Source organism: Leuresthes tenuis, unplaced genomic scaffold, assembly GCF_036924035.1.
Source record: "Leuresthes tenuis unplaced genomic scaffold, fLeuTen1.0.hap1 SCAF_16, whole genome shotgun sequence".
Classification (NCBI taxonomy): Eukaryota; Metazoa; Chordata; class Actinopteri; order Atheriniformes; family Atherinopsidae; genus Leuresthes; species Leuresthes tenuis.
In genome coordinates this window covers 14,339,203-14,356,715 of record NW_027325370.1, presented here as the reverse complement: position 1 = coordinate 14,356,715, position 17,513 = coordinate 14,339,203, and the positions used below count along the sequence as shown (strand labels likewise).

The 17,513-nt window shown below is 39.2% G+C and overlaps 1 protein-coding gene across 2 annotated transcripts; it reads right to left on the bottom strand.

The window, feature by feature from the left end:
* Positions 1 to 1,378: 1,378 nt before the first annotated feature.
* Positions 1,379 to 16,307, bottom strand: ano11 (anoctamin 11). Of its 2 annotated transcripts, none has more exons than XM_072367759.1 (24): positions 16,189 to 16,307; positions 15,894 to 16,039; positions 15,263 to 15,389; positions 14,983 to 15,176; positions 14,785 to 14,892; positions 13,818 to 13,954; positions 13,672 to 13,729; positions 13,468 to 13,578; positions 13,224 to 13,389; positions 12,409 to 12,499; positions 10,728 to 10,824; positions 10,493 to 10,636; positions 10,072 to 10,209; positions 8,926 to 9,024; positions 8,681 to 8,783; positions 7,306 to 7,417; positions 7,157 to 7,211; positions 6,946 to 7,043; positions 6,472 to 6,608; positions 6,174 to 6,379; positions 5,941 to 6,077; positions 4,736 to 4,826; positions 4,331 to 4,514; positions 1,379 to 2,528 (listed from the first exon to the last, which is right to left on the bottom strand). In XM_072367759.1, exons 2-24 carry the CDS (start codon positions 16,023 to 16,025, stop codon positions 2,497 to 2,499), a joined length of 2,757 nt encoding a protein of 918 aa, XP_072223860.1. In that variant the 5' UTR covers positions 16,026 to 16,039; positions 16,189 to 16,307; the 3' UTR covers positions 1,379 to 2,496. The 2 variants fall into 2 exon arrangements, with proteins under 2 accessions (XP_072223860.1, XP_072223861.1); XM_072367760.1 differs by having other exon boundaries at positions 4,383 to 4,514.
* Positions 16,308 to 17,513: the final 1,206 nt, after the last annotated feature.

Here is a 17,513-nt window from a genome sequence, read left to right as displayed (position 1 = left end):
TGGGTGTGAGAGACATGCATTTACACACAGAGATTTCAAAACAAGTCCAAATCCTTGCATGAAAAAGTGCACATTTGCAAATCAGTCTTTGTGCATGTGTGCATCTGCAACACCATGCAAGAAGATCCATTGCAATCAATGCCCCTGGCTGTGTGTGTTCACCTGCTTGCAGCCTTTACCAAATGTCAGACTGTGAGGTGTTGAAAGAAAGAAACTGCCAAGGCTTGCTTTGACTCTCATCTCTTTCAGTGTTGCCTGCTTGCTCCCGTATCAGCCATGTTCTCCAAACAAACATGAAAAGAATGGTGGTAGGTTAACTCAGGACTGCAGTTTTATCAGCAGTGGTCAACGTCTAATTGTTTCGCATTTTTGCTGCAGTAAAATAGGTTGATAAAGGTTCAGAGTTGTCTGAGATTTCCTTTCCTGAGAAATAAAACTTCAAGTAAAACCTCAATGTAAAAACTAATTCCAGATCAAAGGCATTAGGTGTGTTGAAATTATGACTGCAAAGTAGTCAAACGTTTGGGTTTGAATGGCAAACCATTTTCAACTCCTAAAAACAAAGTTACATTGAACATTGCCTATATCTTAGCCAGTGTATATAAGGTCACAAATGTGACAACCACACAGAAATGCACTAAACATCCAGTTGGAGTAGGTTTTTAGAGTATTTATGTCTTTCAGGTGAACCCCCATCACGTGCCATGTCGTCGTGTCTGCTTTACTACTTTGTTACCTTCAGGCTGGAGTGGAGCCTTCCTCTGAATGCATGCAAGCGTCTCCCCTCTCACACTAGCAGTTGGCGAACGAACTGGCTAGTGTCCACAGTGCATACCTGTGCTCGCTGACATGTACTAACTCACTCTTCCTGCAGGCCATGGCAGAGGAACGCACAGCAATCATAACAATTCAAAGATGAACATAGCCAAAAGAGAAGAAGGAAGGGAGGAGGGTGTATTAGAAAAAGTTAGGCTGGCAGGAATGAAATAGGACAGAAAAAGGGAGAAGAAAGGGTGAGGAGGAAGAGGGGGAGGAGAGGAGATGAGATCAAATAAAAGTCAGAAGTTGCCCGGGGCTGTAGCCATTGGTAGATAGTGTGAGAGGAGGAGGGAGAGGAAGAGAGAAATCATTAACGAACACCTGTCTGTTTCTGACTCGTGATAAATCAGGGTCTTCTTGTCTGTCTCTTGGAGAAGATTATGATATGGAGAGATGAGGAAGAAAGAAGAAAGTTGAGATGGTTGATGGAGTGGAATGATTAATGTTAATGTTCATCCCTGCAGTCTAGTTGGTACAGTATCTCCCGGTTGACAATTATTTCACAACCCAATGCTGAGGAGCACTTTGCGTTCATCAAAGTAGATTTATTTTGGTCTGAAATGTCAAAAAATCAAAACCACTCACGCATGAAATACAACCTATTGAGGTACTTTTTCCCCCACTCCTGTTTTCAGTATCGTACATCAGTACTCTGAAATAATTCCTATAAATACTGTGCAGAGCATTCAGGTTCAAAAGACGGGCATGCTAAGCATTGATGAGTGAAAACATAACAGAAAATCTCTGTAACAACAATACAATCAGCCTTTTAAACAAGAAAATAAAATAAACATTGTCTGGGTTTTTTTTTCCCATCTTACAGTATCATCCCCTGATTAAAGGAAGAACTTTGACCTCAAGTTGGTCACTATTAACACCACAGATTTTACACATCAAAGTGAGTTTTCCACCAACAAGGAACTCTACTGAGTCCATTATATCAGATGTTTGTTATCTTCCAAAGCTTTCTAAAGTGTGAGAAAATCAGGGTTATCTGTGCTTGAGGTTAAAGACTACAAATGATTGACAGAGTTTTCAAAATGAAGTGGAATCAGATTTTCACCTCAAGGATCCTCCAAAGTAACTCCACAAAAGAACTCCGTCATTGCATGGTAAATGCAGATGTATGTTTTTGTCCCACCCATACCACAACTTCTTATTAATGTCATTAACACCTATGACTGCACAAACTGGAGGCTTAGTGTGACACACGCTATGGCAGATGTCAGGCCAGCGTGAAATCTAATTGGACCCAACAGGGACTGGAAGCAGTCTGACAGCACTGACAATACATGCTGTAACTTTAGGTAGCCAAAATGTTAACTTACTGACACAGACGTGGCTTCAACATTCATTACATACATTTATGCATTATGATAACATGCCCCTGATCCAACAGGGAGACATTTGACTCCTGTATGGTGAAATAATCCAAAACAACCCAAGATGTAGTATCCATACAGCTGAGTAAACTGAGGTGAGTATGGTTTCCATTACACATCTGCTTACCATTTCATGCGTGCATCAGCATATGCATTTACAAAATGAAAAACAATCCTAGTGCAAAGACAGTATTCCACGTGGGGAAAAAGTTCACACATGTTGTCCCAGATGCAATGCAGCGTCTCCTATTCCTCCAATATTCCCTCCCACCTTTCCTTTTCCTGCAGAGGAGTCCTAACTCATGAGTCCAAAGGACGCGTCGCTTGCTTCAGGAGTGGCAGCGCAGTTGGGTTTGGACATTGAATTAGGCAAGAGCAGAGAGACAGCAGAGAGTGTTAGTTCTATCAGACAAGACTACTGTGAGCGGTACGGTGGGAGAAAAAGGCTGACACAGGTAATCTTTGGTGGAACATGCCAGCAAATCAATGATGCTGTTTTCTTAACCTGCTCAGCAAGAGACACTGACAATACAAACAAATGACTTCAACTAGTGAAGCCAATTAGTTTGAATCCTTGGAGGATATACTTCTTTGCAAGAATGAGCAAAGCCCATGTGTGTTAGGAACAAAATTACAGTTCACCTTCGTTCAGCCTCACATTACACAAAGGCTGGAAACAGAAACAAATAACCTGGCTCTGGCCAAAGTTCACAAATACACCAATAAAGCTCATTAAATCTGGTTGAAGCTCAATTGTTTAAGGCTAAAGCTACTTCCTTGCTGGCGTTCAAGTTTAATAGTTACAATAAAAGATTAGCTACACTCCCAGATATGTTTCCTTTAGTAGTATGACCAGCTTAGAAATATTACTTGAAAGAAGGAGGAACATCAAACTCTTGAAGATTAACAATCAACCTAACTGCATTTTAATTCTTAATCTTCTTATAGCGTAATTTATAGTGTAATTTACCCCTTCTTGAAGTGACAGGCAGGTCCAGCGGGAACTTAATACTTTTACGCATTATGTTGACGTGCATGTGCTAAATCTTCACCCTTCAATTGATAAAAACAGGTGGTTTCTGTTCCCTACAAATTACAAGTTGCAGTAGTTACTGTGCTGTATGTTTCCATGTACTAAAAGCTGTTTCTCACTGAGGTCAAGACTTTCTTCTTGAAAATGGTGTTTACTTACTTGTGCTGTACTCACGTGCTTTCATCCGGTAACATTAACCACACAAGACACATGACAACAGCATGGGTCAGAGGACAGGGACACACACAGGTGAGCATGTATATGCACACTGATGGCTGCAGTCTTCATTAGCTGTGAATGTATAGTCTGTTAACTTTGTGAGCATAATATAATTTCTAACAAAAGTTGCATTTGAACTGCAAACTACTGTTTATTGTGCTCGATCATTTCCACCAAGTTGAACATCAACTGAGGTGTTGACAGAGACAATAACAAGTTGTGCCAACTTTCCTCAGTGCGCATAGTTTGTGAATGTAATCAGCATAGATATATTTGGCACTGATCCCACACAAATGACTTTTTATGATCACGTTGTGTGCAGTACAGTGTATTGAGTTTCTGACAGCTAGTCAAGCTGCAGGTGCTTTTCAAATTCTCTTCGGAAGTGTGCAGGTGAATGACTGAGCTTTTAAAAGCATTCCAATTTATTCATTTAATTTATGGGGATAAAGTGGGTTAGTGACAGGTTTAACATCTCATAACCCCTGAACAGTGCTGGTGCATTGTTTCATGGATCACCTGTGCTCAATCATAAAGTGTGATGACAACAGCAACAAATTGTTGTGTTTTTTTTTTTATTTAGTTCAGGTCTCATGATGCTAACATGGAAACACTTTAATCTTTTATTAGAAACTTCAAACAGAAATGGTTTTCTGTAAAGATACATTCCTGCTGAGGTTTTCAAAGTTCTCTATTATTTTACTAATATGGTAACATGAGCAAAGTTTTATAAATAAAGGGTGCTTTGAGTTGATTACATACAGTCCTCTGCAGTCAACATTTGCCCTTGCCGAAAACATTTAACTATGTGATTGTCAGATTTTAGTGTATGTTGCATGGTATTATGTGGTTGTGTGTGTCCCATGTTCTTACTGACCTGGGCTGGAGGTGCCTGGAGTGGCAGGGGTGGCCCCTCGGCTTCGACTCACCAGCAGGGCCTCCTGGTTTTCAGCCAGAGCTTGCTTTGCCAGGTATCGCTCTCTCTTGATCTTCAGCTCCAAGGACTCTGGGACATCAGGTACAATCCAGTCGATGGCTCGCAGTACAAAGAAGACAACATGCTGGAGGAAAGGAAACAAGGAGAAGAGAGTACTCGAGAAGTGAAAATGTGAAATTGAACTTAATTTTAAGCACACAATAGACTGAGTCTCAAATTTGAATTTTACAATACTGCATAATGTACCTCCCTCTGCTCCCATCTAAATTCAGATAAATGCTTCATGGGAAACCATTTGTGTAGATTAATATTATAACAGATGAATTTAAATAAAAGTGCTGATACCTCAAATGCAATAATAAAACCAAGTCGGACAGCAAGAAGTTCCCAGTAGAAGAGAGTGTAGTTTCCATTGTTGTCTCTGAATGCTTTATATCTAAAAATGGATAAAAGACAGTTACTGCAGATCATACGTTTGGATGTGTGGTATGCAGCAGCAGCATAACATGATCAACCTGAACGACGTTAAAACATCAGTAACACTACCCTCTGTTGGTCAAGTTCATGACTAAAGTTAGCTAAATGAAACCTTGACATTCTAGGATATTTTAGGATTTTGGCGAAAAAGACAAAAAAATAAAAAATCAGTGCTGATACAAAATTTACAGGCAGAATTGTCCACATTTGGTTCTTTTACTAATCATTTTGATTTATTTTCTCATAAATCTAACACAGTACTAAGACACTATACAATGACAAAGAAAAATATCTCATCTCTTGGTCAACTTGATTGGAGTCTGATTTAATTAACAAAAATACAACCTTACAGACACTATGGATGTGGCACTCCACCAACCAGGTCATTATGGTACACAGACATAAGCCACCCCCCATGAATAAAGCACATGACAGGCTGTTGGGAATCTTTCAAAATAACACACAGTCGATTAAAAGCTAAATCTTCTGGTTTGATGAACTGAACTATTTGGCTACAACTCCAAACTTTGTGCGTGGAGGAGACCAGACACTGAGCATCACATCTCTAATATCATCCCTACAGTCAAACATGGTGACGGCAGTGTCATTCTGTGGTTTCAGCAACATGGCCTGGGAGACAAGTTAAGATAGATGGAGAGATGGATGCATAAAAAAAGAAAGTTTTCAGGATCTCAGACTGAGGTGAAGAATTACACTCTGAGATTTTGATGCTGAGAGGCCTGAAAATGGCTGCGCACTGACACTCCCCATCCAGCCTTGCTGAGCTTTAAAAAGCAACTTCCAGATTCCCAAAATAACTTGGCATTACTATGAATACCAGGGTGCTTTAACCAAGTACCTATGAGTAAATAGGATATTTGTTTTTTATTCCCGAATAGGTTTGCAAATTACTAAAAGAAGGCACTCTTACTTTCCTATTGTGATGAACTGTGAGTGGATTTATCAGAAAAAAGAATAACTGGTAACATCGTAAAAGCATACATAAAATACGGAAAACTTGAAAAAATTGACTTTTTTTAAAGAGGCAGAGTGGCAGTCAGAGCACACCGTACCTGCACATGGGGTGCTCTGTGTAATTTAGTGGAGCATAGGCCAAGGTGAAGTTGACATATCCATGGAGATCATTATCAAACTTGTACTGGTAGAGCAGGCGAGGTAAAAAATCTGATGTGAAGGCTATTAGGAAAGCCTGAGGAGAGACAAACGAAAAATGGTTTTGTAAAGATTGGTTCTTCTCTGTAGTATCAGTATCAGCTCTAATGAAAATGATTAGAGATCCACCCACGTTTGCAATAACAGACAGATGTGACAAGCCCTCCAGTATGTTGAACCAGACTCCGATGTTTTGTGCGCGCTCAGCTACAGGCCGGCGATACTCGCACGCAAACTTGTGGGCGTCCAGGCGGATCTCCACCCAGTTGTTGAGGAGTGCAAAGAGCGGCGCGAGGGGGAACGCCGCCACGAAAATAGTGATGAACCCAAACTGGAGCACTGCCCAACATAGCGACAAACATAGCAGTATGTGTCACTGACATCTGAATTGCTGAAAGTATCCATAGCAGAGTACAGGTGTGGATAATCACCCATTTCCAGATATTCTTCAAACAGACCCCCACACTCCACCAGCTGGTAGTCTTCCTCCCAGCGCTGAGGCTCATGAGATGCTTTATCCCCCAGCACACTGGCCAAAGTTCTCTTCTGACGCCAGGCCTTCACTTTGCTGTCAGAGCAGAGAAAAAAAGAACTGCTGTGGAGCTGGTAGATATTCTGCTGTTTTATTTAATTCTAAATTGAAGTGTATATTTTTCATATTAGTTCTATACTCCACATCTACAATACACCTCCTTTCATTCTCATGTAAATGTTTCTATCTCTTCTTCATACAGAGTCTGACACACTTGGTCTTTCTGACCAATCTAACACTGTTAAGTAAAGTAAGTTCTAATGTAAAAAAGAGAGAATCATCAAATCCAAAGCTGCTTTGAAAATCGACAACACAGGTTTTCAGCTAAATACCAATAACAGTTTTATTATTCGTCGTATAGATGAATACATACGGTATAATGAACTCCTGGATGTTGTTGATGAGCTGCTTCCCAACCATTATGATGAAAAGCTGTTCAGCTAGTTCAACGAGGCAACCACCAGGACCACACTGTAATATGAAAGCATGGAGATGAGAGTCAAAGGAGCATCATTTTTAACATTTTCCATGAGGAATTTATAAAAAAAAAAAATCCAAAGAACAAAAGACATAACATGACTTACGTCTTCATTTCTCATCCCAAACAAGGTTCCATAGTTGGTAGGATAACCCACGAATCTAGTCACACAAATAAGAATAATAGTTAGCTCCTCTTTGTTCCGATGTCATCATCAATTCATGATGTGTTTTCTGTGACAGGCTCAGGCCTCACCTCCCCTTAAAGAAAGCCACGTAGAAAGGAGATGAGTAAAAGTTGACAAACTGGAAGATGAAGACTTTGAAGATGAACGCATTGTCATACTGGGTTTGTGTTCTGTGCATCTCTGCAATATGAATACAAAGACACAATATCAAAGACATAAAGTGTTGGTAATAACTGTACCTGATGCTTTCATTTTCTCGCCCAGATTGCTTTGGCTCAACTCAAACTGATTTTTCATACCAATATCGCCTCATTCACTGTAATAAACTTAGTAAATTAAATGGAAATATAACTTTAATAAATACATTTAAAAAACAAGAAAGAGTCAATAATCTTGCAAATAGCTGACTCTCTGACTTCTGAAAGAATGAATGTAACTGTTAAAGAAACCAATGTTCATGACCTTGCAAGTTATTTGTAAACTACTTAAGAGCCTAAAATCTACAGTTTGTAGAAGTTTGTGGAGTTTTCTGGAAACTTTTCTGCATTAATTATCAAGCATGGTTCTTATTACTATGTCCTCAAAACAGTCATGCAAACCTCTGTGGCTAACAATGAGTGCAGCCTTCTATGTAATGAATACATGCATATTTTTCATTGTATAGTGTGAAAAACCATTAGGAGATGGGAACCCAGATACCAGGGGCGATTTCAGCACTCGACCTTTAGTGCTGCTTAGCCCCTAATAAGAATGTGACTTGTGCACAGTATCCTATGAATGTAGGTGTTCACTCTCCCTGCTAAGTTTTTCTGGTTATCATTTGTTGGTGCTGTCATCATAAGGGCATGACAGCTGGATTAACAAGCTGTTACAGTCAAATTCAATTTAAACTAAAACTGCTTTTTTCTACTGGTAAGGTAGAAACGTTTTTCCCTTTAGCTTCTATTCAACCTCTTTGATTTAGTTAAACCTGGAAAGTAAATAAGTTGAAACATGTTAACTTTGGAAGTAGTGTAAGCCATGCAGCTCCATTTCTCACTCAGTGCTTTCTTGAGAAAAAGTTTGGCCACCAACACAACAAGCCTTCCTCCCGGCAAATAGAGAAGGGGGGGTGATTTAACGTTCGTGTGTTTGACTCGCTGTCCACAGTTAAAAAAGATCTTACTATTTTAGCTTTAATTTGAAAATTAATTTGTGACTGGGTCACCAAATATATGCGTATGGCTGTTAATAAACCGGGTCAACCTGTCCTAGTAATACCATTGTGTGGGAAATATGAATACATTTAATAATTGGCCAATCCCTTCTCTTTTAGAGAAGCCAGACATTGAGACATCTGCTCTTTAAGAAGTGTAAGCTTTTATTTAGCGGAAATCAAGTGAGAGGCTGACATAACGTACAGCACTGAGGTTTGAAGTGTTACAGAGAAGAATTGATTCTTACCCCACTTAGTGAGCTGCTCAGCTAATGCGGTGTAGACCTGTCCCATCAACAGGATGAGGCCCAGATTTACAATACTGCTGGAGATGTTGGCTATGGTCCCTGCCTGAGGAGGATGTCACACATGCATGAACGCTAACTGAAGCCAAACATATGTGTTTTACTAATTCATATCATTTTTAGAATAATTTGTTAAACATAGTATCCAATTTTGCAAGCAAATGGCACGCTGTTTAGCTCTAATATACCTCTGTACGCAACACAGGGCTCCCAGTGTGATACATCATCACACTGATGATACCGCGGCACATGACCACTGTCACCAGGAAGATTATCACCACACACAGCTGAGAAGAAAGAAATCAGAACAGTAGGAAAAGAATGTGGTTTATCATATTTTGGAAAAAAGCAAAAAATCACACGCATGAAGCATGAATTGCTGTTTATGACGATGAGAATGTGCACGCCATTCACTGGAACATCTAGCGGTGCAGAGCCTGGAATTGGATTTGATTAGATACATTTTTATGTTGCCAAGGGGCAATCTGAATCACAACAATAGTCATTACAGAATTATACTAATTAATCTAAAACATAATGTGACATGCAGCGGAAAATGATGCACAGCTATTATCATCTGCAACACTTCTCACAGCTGTCTGATAAGTCCAGCCTGCTCACTTCCTTTCTGATATCTCAAACTTTGTTAACAGTGTTCTGCTTCTGAAAATGATCTTACAGGAAATCAATTCTCTGAGCAGAAATCCACAATTAGCAGCATGTTATATATAATTATAATTGCAAAATTAGCACTATACACTTATCTTTCCAAGCCTGTTTTACAATAAAACAGCTGACTGATGGGCAGGTAGTATCAGATAAGAATGCACTGAGGTGCCCCAGCTGCATTTTCGATTTTCAACCACCATCCCTATTGAAAACTGATCCTCCTCTCTATATTTCTATGAAGAATCAATCTCTAATACAACATATATAGCATGGCTCAGATAAGCTGATCATATTCAGCCCCGTGGCTTACCTGTGACCTGGATTCAGAATATGGGAAGAGTTCAGTTACCTTTTGCAGTATTTTATTTAGTAGAGCAGATCACAGGTGTAAACCCACCCAACTTTTTCTTTTCAGAATGATAAAAGCTCAAAAGAGGTTGAGACTCATGGAGGAAGGACAAACATTCAAAATAATAGGCACAAAATCACTTTTCAATAACTTTCCTGTAAATGACAATCTTTAGAATAACACTTTGCCTATAGTGTATAGTGATGTAAACTGCAAGTCATGTAAAATAGAAAAACTGTTAAAAAACTGTGTTCCTTTATCTACAGGAATGCTAAATGTAAACATCTGAAATTCAAAAACAGCAAATGTGACTCACCATCAATATGATGACCATGGAGCCAGTGAACATACGAGACAACCTGGCCTTCTCCGGAAAGTAAGGCTCTTTAACCCCAGTCACTGGATTTTCCTCCACACTCGGGGCCATGGCTGCAAACTCTGGCCGAGGACGCTCCTGAGAGAACGCAGTGAACAATCAATGGGTGGACAGTAAGTTACCAAGAGGTGATGTGGATAACTTCTGTGCTGTTTACTGTTGTGTACGCTGGATAGTTGTTAACAGTGTGGGAACTTTTGTGTAAAAAGTTAAAAATTACACAAACTTATTAAGTTCTCCAGACATGATATCTGCAGTTGAACTCTGTTGGGTTTCTTTAATTATGACACAGAAAGAACCATAGAAACATGACTGTAAACCAATATGGTTATACTACTAAAGCAAGAAGTAATTATGAGACCTCTTCCTCATGGAAATCCATGCAATCCCAGTGATGAGCCAGAGTAGCCATCTTTCGCTTCCAGTACTCCAGAAAGGTTACAGCCCAGAATGACATGAATACACTGAAGAACACTGTACCTGGGTGGTCAAACAGGTAGCCCAGCTGCAATGCACAGAGGCACAGGACAAACATCAGGTCTCAGTTCGTTTGCAAACTGGGTTGTTTGTGAGTTAAAGTGCTGAATCTTCTTCACCTTAGCCATGGTGCAGATATCAGACATGTTCCAGGCCTCGCACGTTTTACAGAGTGGACACATCAGATAATTTGCTCCACTGTTACAGATTTCTTTCCTGCTGACAGACACATAGATGAGTAAGAGCTGAGAAAAAATGCTTTGCAGGTCTTTATTCATCCGGCGATTGAAAAACAAATACAGGGGTTTACAATCACTTTATTCATAGTTATTAAGGGGTTTAAAAATTATTTTATTTTTCCTGCACAAAAACCTAAAATATACTGATGCCTTGATGAATGTAAAATAGAAGAACTGAACGGTGCTGAAATCAGTCTCCCAGCTTGCTACCAGGAAACAGAGCTACTGCCCTCTATTTTGTTTGAATCACACTCTGAGTTACAAAAACCCTGACTGCACATGGGATCTAAATAAACACTGGGTTGAATGGGAGACGTCAATCCTCCTTATTGTTGTAAATTAATCATTATTCTGGACCAATTGTTCATTATCACATAAGACTTCTGCAGTTCCTTATTGCCAAATGTTAGTCATCGTCATCATAACTACTGACTCTAATCAGTGGCTTTAATCTACAGTTTGATCTAATGAGCCTAAATGTGAGACATTTGGTTGCTTCCCTTCCTGTGATGTTGGCGTCTTTTCCATTTCTTTCAGCCCTGCCGGTTACATTATTGTGGGATGATATTTCTTTTAATAACCAGGAAACATTATTCGTAAACAAGTCTAAAGGCAATATAAGGTTCCACACACTCTATCATACAATCACTCCAAAATAGAGGCAAATCAACTGTGCTGTGATGGCTCTGTCTTGATAGAATATTCATAATAAACCTGGCGCAGGCTTACCCCATGAATATATAACTATGGGGATTTTCTATCTAAAATAAACAGTGCTTTGATTTATATATACACTTAAAATTGTGATAGTTTAAAGTGTTTATTTTCCCGGAAATCATGCTATCCCTTAGAGGAAAAGTTATGATATACTTATTTGCTCTCTTTCTGTGTGTAAGATAAGTAGATCGATAATAATCTCATGTTGGCACATTAAGTGCTGCACTATGGCTGGTGCCAGATATCAGATATAGTCTGCAAGAACAGGTTTAGGTGTGCTTCTAAACAGGCATGATGACCAAAGTCTATCAGTCTGACTGTGACAACAAAACCCCTTAAGAAACAAGTGATTGAAACAGACATCTTATATATATATATATATATATCAATGTGAACTCATTTAAATCCTAACATAGTCAGAAGCAATTGCATCGTATTCCCAAGAGATAAAAGCATGTCTGCACATAAATTTGGCTGAGAGCAACATCTTGTTGCATCAGATATCCATTTTATGCTTTTAATCAGAAAGAGGGCTACTGTGTAGAAATGGCATGCAACAAAAATCCCTTGTTGAACTCAAACTGGCAACGTTCTGACTGAGCTTTCTTAATCCAAAGGCCTACAGGGTGTCCTGGAAACTGGTCTACATGTAAGTACTGGCGGGGGTGCTTTAAAACATTTGATCAATATATCATAAAACCTCAACGAAGTATTCACATAGTCACTTACAATTAAAAATGTTTTGAATGCATTTTTCCTTATGAGATGCTACGCTGCTCCATGTCAACTCTGGCTTTGTGTTTTGCATTTCAGCATATATTTTGTGTACCGAGTGCAGACTCACGCTGGCGTGTTGGTACCCATGGACATGACTCCAGACACAAAGATAAGGGCTCCAACCACAGCTGCTGGCAGAAGCCAGGCTGTATAGAAACCTGCAGAGACACACAGCTCCATTAGACTGCAGCTATCAGTTGATACAAAAAGGGGAAGTGCCATTACACAGCAGTACTGATGCTCAATGTACACTAAAAGCTGAGGATAATAAATTAATTGTCTGATGCAAGTCTTTCCATTCTCTGCTGATGCTGTGTGTGCTACACAAATCTCTTTGTTTAGGCTTAAAAGATACCACTTCGTATGCAACATTATTACATCTTCCATTTGTTTCAAAATAACAATTCTCTGTGGTCTATGTGAATTGGCCCAGAAATGTACCAAAACAATCACTGAACCAGCAGGCTTTAGTTTCAAATGCAGCGTTAAACTGTTTGTTCCTCGTGTGGAAATTTTGTGAATCATTCCGAAACATTTATTTTGATTGATTCTCATTTACTAAAAGCATTTTTATCAAAATACACAGAGGAAACGAGTTCATGTTTAGGTCCCACAATGACAAATTAACTATCAACATTACCAGTGAGAAGACACTTTTCTGATGTAGATAATGACATCATGTTGAAATTTCCCAAAAAAAGCAAGTATGTAGCCCTTGAACTGAGTTATTTTGTAGAAAAAAATCTGAATTTATTTTGCAATGCTGTTTGCTTTAGTTTATGTTTAATCATTTTCAATTAAACAAATCAAATTAACAAAATGACCTCCACATGTGGAAGTGTGCTGATCAGATGATAAGTGTAAATAAATATTAATATTCACCCAGCCATGCAAAGTAGAGAGCAATCTTCTCTCCAAAGTACTCCCTGATGTGGTCCAGTGGTTGATACTTGTACCATTTCCACCAACGTGCCCAGTAGAAGTACAGAACTTGCCTCTGGTTCAGCTCATCAGGACGGATCTCATAACTTGGAAGCTGAAACGGGCCCTGAAAGAAAACAAACTCTGTAAATAGAGAAGGAAAACAGAAATAATGCAGGTTTCAGAACACATTATAATATTTCACCTCGTGCAGAGGAAAAGCTGCTGAGTAGGCACCTTCATGTACCAGCCTGTCCACACCAACCTCACCCCTCTTCCTTTTGCCATACACCGTCCGGGCAAGAATCTCATGCACCTCAAATGGAAAACAAACACTCCCCCTCGTAAGAAAAGGCAAACAATGAATACATCAAATTTACTGTTGTGTAGTTCTACTTGTGTTACTTACAACACGGTGTCTCTGTGTGTTTGTGAAGTACTTCTCACGGTCTTCACATCCAAGGAATCTAAAGAAAGTATCTTAATTTAGAAAAAAAAAAAAAAAAACTGGAAACCACTGAAATCTGCTTTTCACTAAAGTTAACCAGAGCTCACCTGTTCATCTTTGACCTGCGAAAGGCACATGTGTAGTAGTCCAGCGGCCTGTTTGGCACTGACTCCATCAATACATTAGGTATGCATAGTCTTTTCAGGACCAGAGCAGATGTGTTTAAGTTCAGATGTGGCTGTGCCTGGGAGCCAAACACACGCTTGTTCAGTATAATGATCATTTTCATTACCCCTCTTTCAAAATACTAATGTAATTTGGCAACATCCATGGTCACTTGTGGCAATGTCAATGACTTAAGGGAATACAGTTTCAATGCATAACTTTTATCCAACATAATAGACAATTAAGAATGTTGTCCTCTACTTTAAGTCCAGCAATATTTGTGTCTGGATACATATTTGAACCCTGCACTAACAGGCAGAATCAGATAGTGAACATATATTTTGAAAAAAAGTCATTTCCACAGTTCTATGAGACATTTGGGAACAGTGAAACTAAATGTTAAAATCTTCCGTGTGTGATAGATAAAAAGCTCTGTACACAGTGCTGTGTTTGGCCCAGAGAAAGCAGCAGTGTTGTTGAATTATTTTCACATGTGGCTTCTGCTTTGCCTGAACTTTAACCTGTTTTTGTGGATGGCACGGTGAATTATATTCACAGACAGTGATTCCTGGAAGTGTTGCTGAGCATGACTGAATCATCAGCTATTTTATTTTCGTATCACTTACTTTTCCAGCATTTTGCTGCCTCTATACCAACTGTTTCGAAAAGTACTATCAAATTCAAGGTGAGGTAATATTTTATATTAAATAGTAAAATGTGAAACACTGAATATATTTTCCATGCTCTATTGTGAATAAAATGTTTGTATCTGAGATCTGCAAATCATTGCATTCTGTTTTTATTTACATTTTACTGTGCGACAGTTTTTGGAGTTAGGTTTGTAGTGAGAGTTAAAATGCTTAATAAAGTTTAATGAACATTTAAAGCATTATAATAATCAATGCTGACCTGCAGTCGAGCTCTAAGGCAAAGTTCCTCAGCATAATACACCAACACATCCCAGGGAACACTAAGTTTAAGAAAATGGATTGTTTTCTTCTCATTTGCTGTTTCCTCCTAACGAACGAGAAGAGAGACAAAGTGTTGATTTATAAATCAGGAAAAATAATTTGTACTTTTATAACTTAATCAAATAAACCTCAGTACTTTTTCCATGACTAATCCAGAACTTTGCAGATTCTGGACAAACTTCTCCCTCCACTGTGCCAGCTGTGCTTTCCTGCGTTCAGACCTGCTGCTCCCGTCAGTGGGAGCAGGTTCTCCCTCCCTACTGATCACCTCACTTTTCCACTTCCCTCGCCGCTTCCTCCTTGAGCGAATCTCCCATACCAGCACAAAGTCTAAACCCAGAGCAAAAAACTAAACAGTTAAATGAAGGACTGACCTTGTGACAGCTGAGACCGTGTGAAGTGCTGATGCTTCCTACCAATTTTAGTCCTTCCATCTCTGAAGTAGTTTCCCAGCTGTGGAACTGTTTGGTCACTTCTTGTATTACAGTCAACGTTAGTGGGATCATTGCCATCCACATCTTCATTGGCACCAGTGACTGAAAGCTGAAAACATCAGCACAATTGGTTTATTATCAAAATCTGTCATTTCAGAAACAATACATAGTTGTTTTTCTCTTTTATGGAATAAAAAAAAAAAACTACCCTCTGTTATGCATGAAAACCTTTTGCTCTGAATGTCAACAGTTAATTGCCTTTTGTGCAGCACACATCATGATAAAAGCCTCCACTTTACAGTAATGAGCCCAGAAATATGAGACAGAAAATGATCACTAAGCTCTCAGTACAGTAAAGTTAGTCTCATCACAAGCTATGATTCACGTGTTGGACATCATATCGTATTGTACTTGGGTGGATATCACACGAAGCATAAAAGCTTCCAGATTCACTGCCATGTGTCTGAAATCAGTCAGGTGTGAAAGAATAAGGCAGAGGGGGCAGAGTAATTGATGGCGACACAGTCAACATGCAGCTCTTTTCAAAATTCATGTGATCTGAGAGGGTAACACGAAGCAGCTATGTCGAAAAATAAAGCAAAATAGTACTTACATATCGTGGTGGGATAAAGACCCCATTCTGCAGACTGCCATAGCCATGAATGGTTTGTGTTTCACCCCCGTTGTCCATATCCAGAAGGACCTCTCTGTCCCCCCTGGGCAGTTCCGAGCTCTTCCTCAACATGATGGCAAAAGGTCCTGTGGGTGGACACATACAGCATTCTGATAATTCACATGAAATTGTTCTGCATAAAAAAATCTGCACTTGTCTTTGAAATTATTTTATAAATGGGAGTTACTTTAAGAAAGACAAAAAAAATTAAATAAATGCTGATAGAGAACTGTGCCTTAGCTGTTGTGAATATTAGGCTGCTGTTGAAGTGGAGATTTTCAGCGGTCTCCCCTTGCCTTCTCCCTCTTTTTTTATCTCTGTATCCCTCAAGCTCCTTGGCTCCACTGCATTAGCTCTGAAATACCGTAATGGATCTAGAAGGTGGGCAGTGGCTTGTACAGCACTTCGCTGCACCTAAGCAGCGGAAATACACATTGCACATTCCCACATCATAAATAATGCAATCATCAGTCAGGGGTTATAAAGGAAAGAATAATTATGTCAAACTTATCACATGTGGGAGGAAGGGGGTTGATGCAAATGAGTGTATTTCCTCATCCAGACAAGCTTTATTCGCCCCAGTTCATCTTTCTACAGAAAATTTACATAAATTATTAACAGCATCAGCTGAAAAGCTCCACCATACTCGCATGTATTTTCTCACAGTCAGAAGACTCAAACTGTGCAAGCCTTAAAATTCTGTGGGCTTATAATCGGAAGACCGACCGATCTAACAGCCTCCACAAGCATCCTTGTCATATATGACACCCCACCTGGCTCGCAGCTGACTGCAGTGCTGCAGTCCAAACAGAGCTGGATCAGAGTATGATGGGATGGAGGAAAAGGGACAAGTAAAACCACCAAAGCTGCTAAAGTGCAGAAACAATAAACCAATTTCACACATGATGCCATCAGGGTTATCTCAGACTTTTTTAATGAAAAGCACAGAGTCTGAGAAATATAGACAGGAAAGGTCTGTTGAATACTTCGTCGGGTGGAGTTGTGGGAAAAGGAGGACAGTGTTTTCAGACTTGGTAAAGGGTTTGTTGAAACCATGGTAACAGCACACTTAGGAAGGCATACTTAAAAAAATAAATAAATAAAATAAAAAAAATCAATAAAAATCTATCTGAAGAAGAACAGTGGAAAGTTGTTGCCCTAGCAACTCCAGAAAATTTCTGTAATAGCAGAGCACAGGGAAATCTTGTGTCACAATGACACAAAAAACAATAGTTGTACATAGATATATTTTTTTAGTGGCTTGTTAAAATGTCTGATTCTGATGTACATTGCTGCAGATCTCCAACATTTTAAGTAAAAGTAGTGGACTATATTGGTATTTACAAGTCAAACATAACCTCTACTGGTGTATCAGGGGAATTGCAACATTGAAAAATCTCTCACAGATTACTAGAAAAGCTAAATATATTAAAGTGATGTCATCATAAATTTACTGCGCGGCCACCTTTTCGTTTTCAATATAGTGGTGAAAGTTTGATATCAAATTTCAGGGGTTTCAAGTGGGGAATAATTCAGTCACAGATGCAAATAAAAAACTAA

Excerpts from the sequence above, each read along its gene's own strand:
- ano11 (XM_072367759.1), bottom strand. The coding sequence starts at position 16,025 with ATGTTGAGGAAGAGCTCGGAACTGCCCAGGGGGGACAGAGAGGTCCTT. Across the intron at positions 4,827-5,940 it reads ACAGAGCACCCCATGTGCAG|ATATAAAGCATTCAGAGACA; the intron begins GTACGGTGTGCT and ends ATCCATTTTTAG. Across the intron at positions 4,515-4,735 it reads GTTTTATTATTGCATTTGAG|CATGTTGTCTTCTTTGTACT; the intron begins GTATCAGCACTT and ends CCTTTCCTCCAG.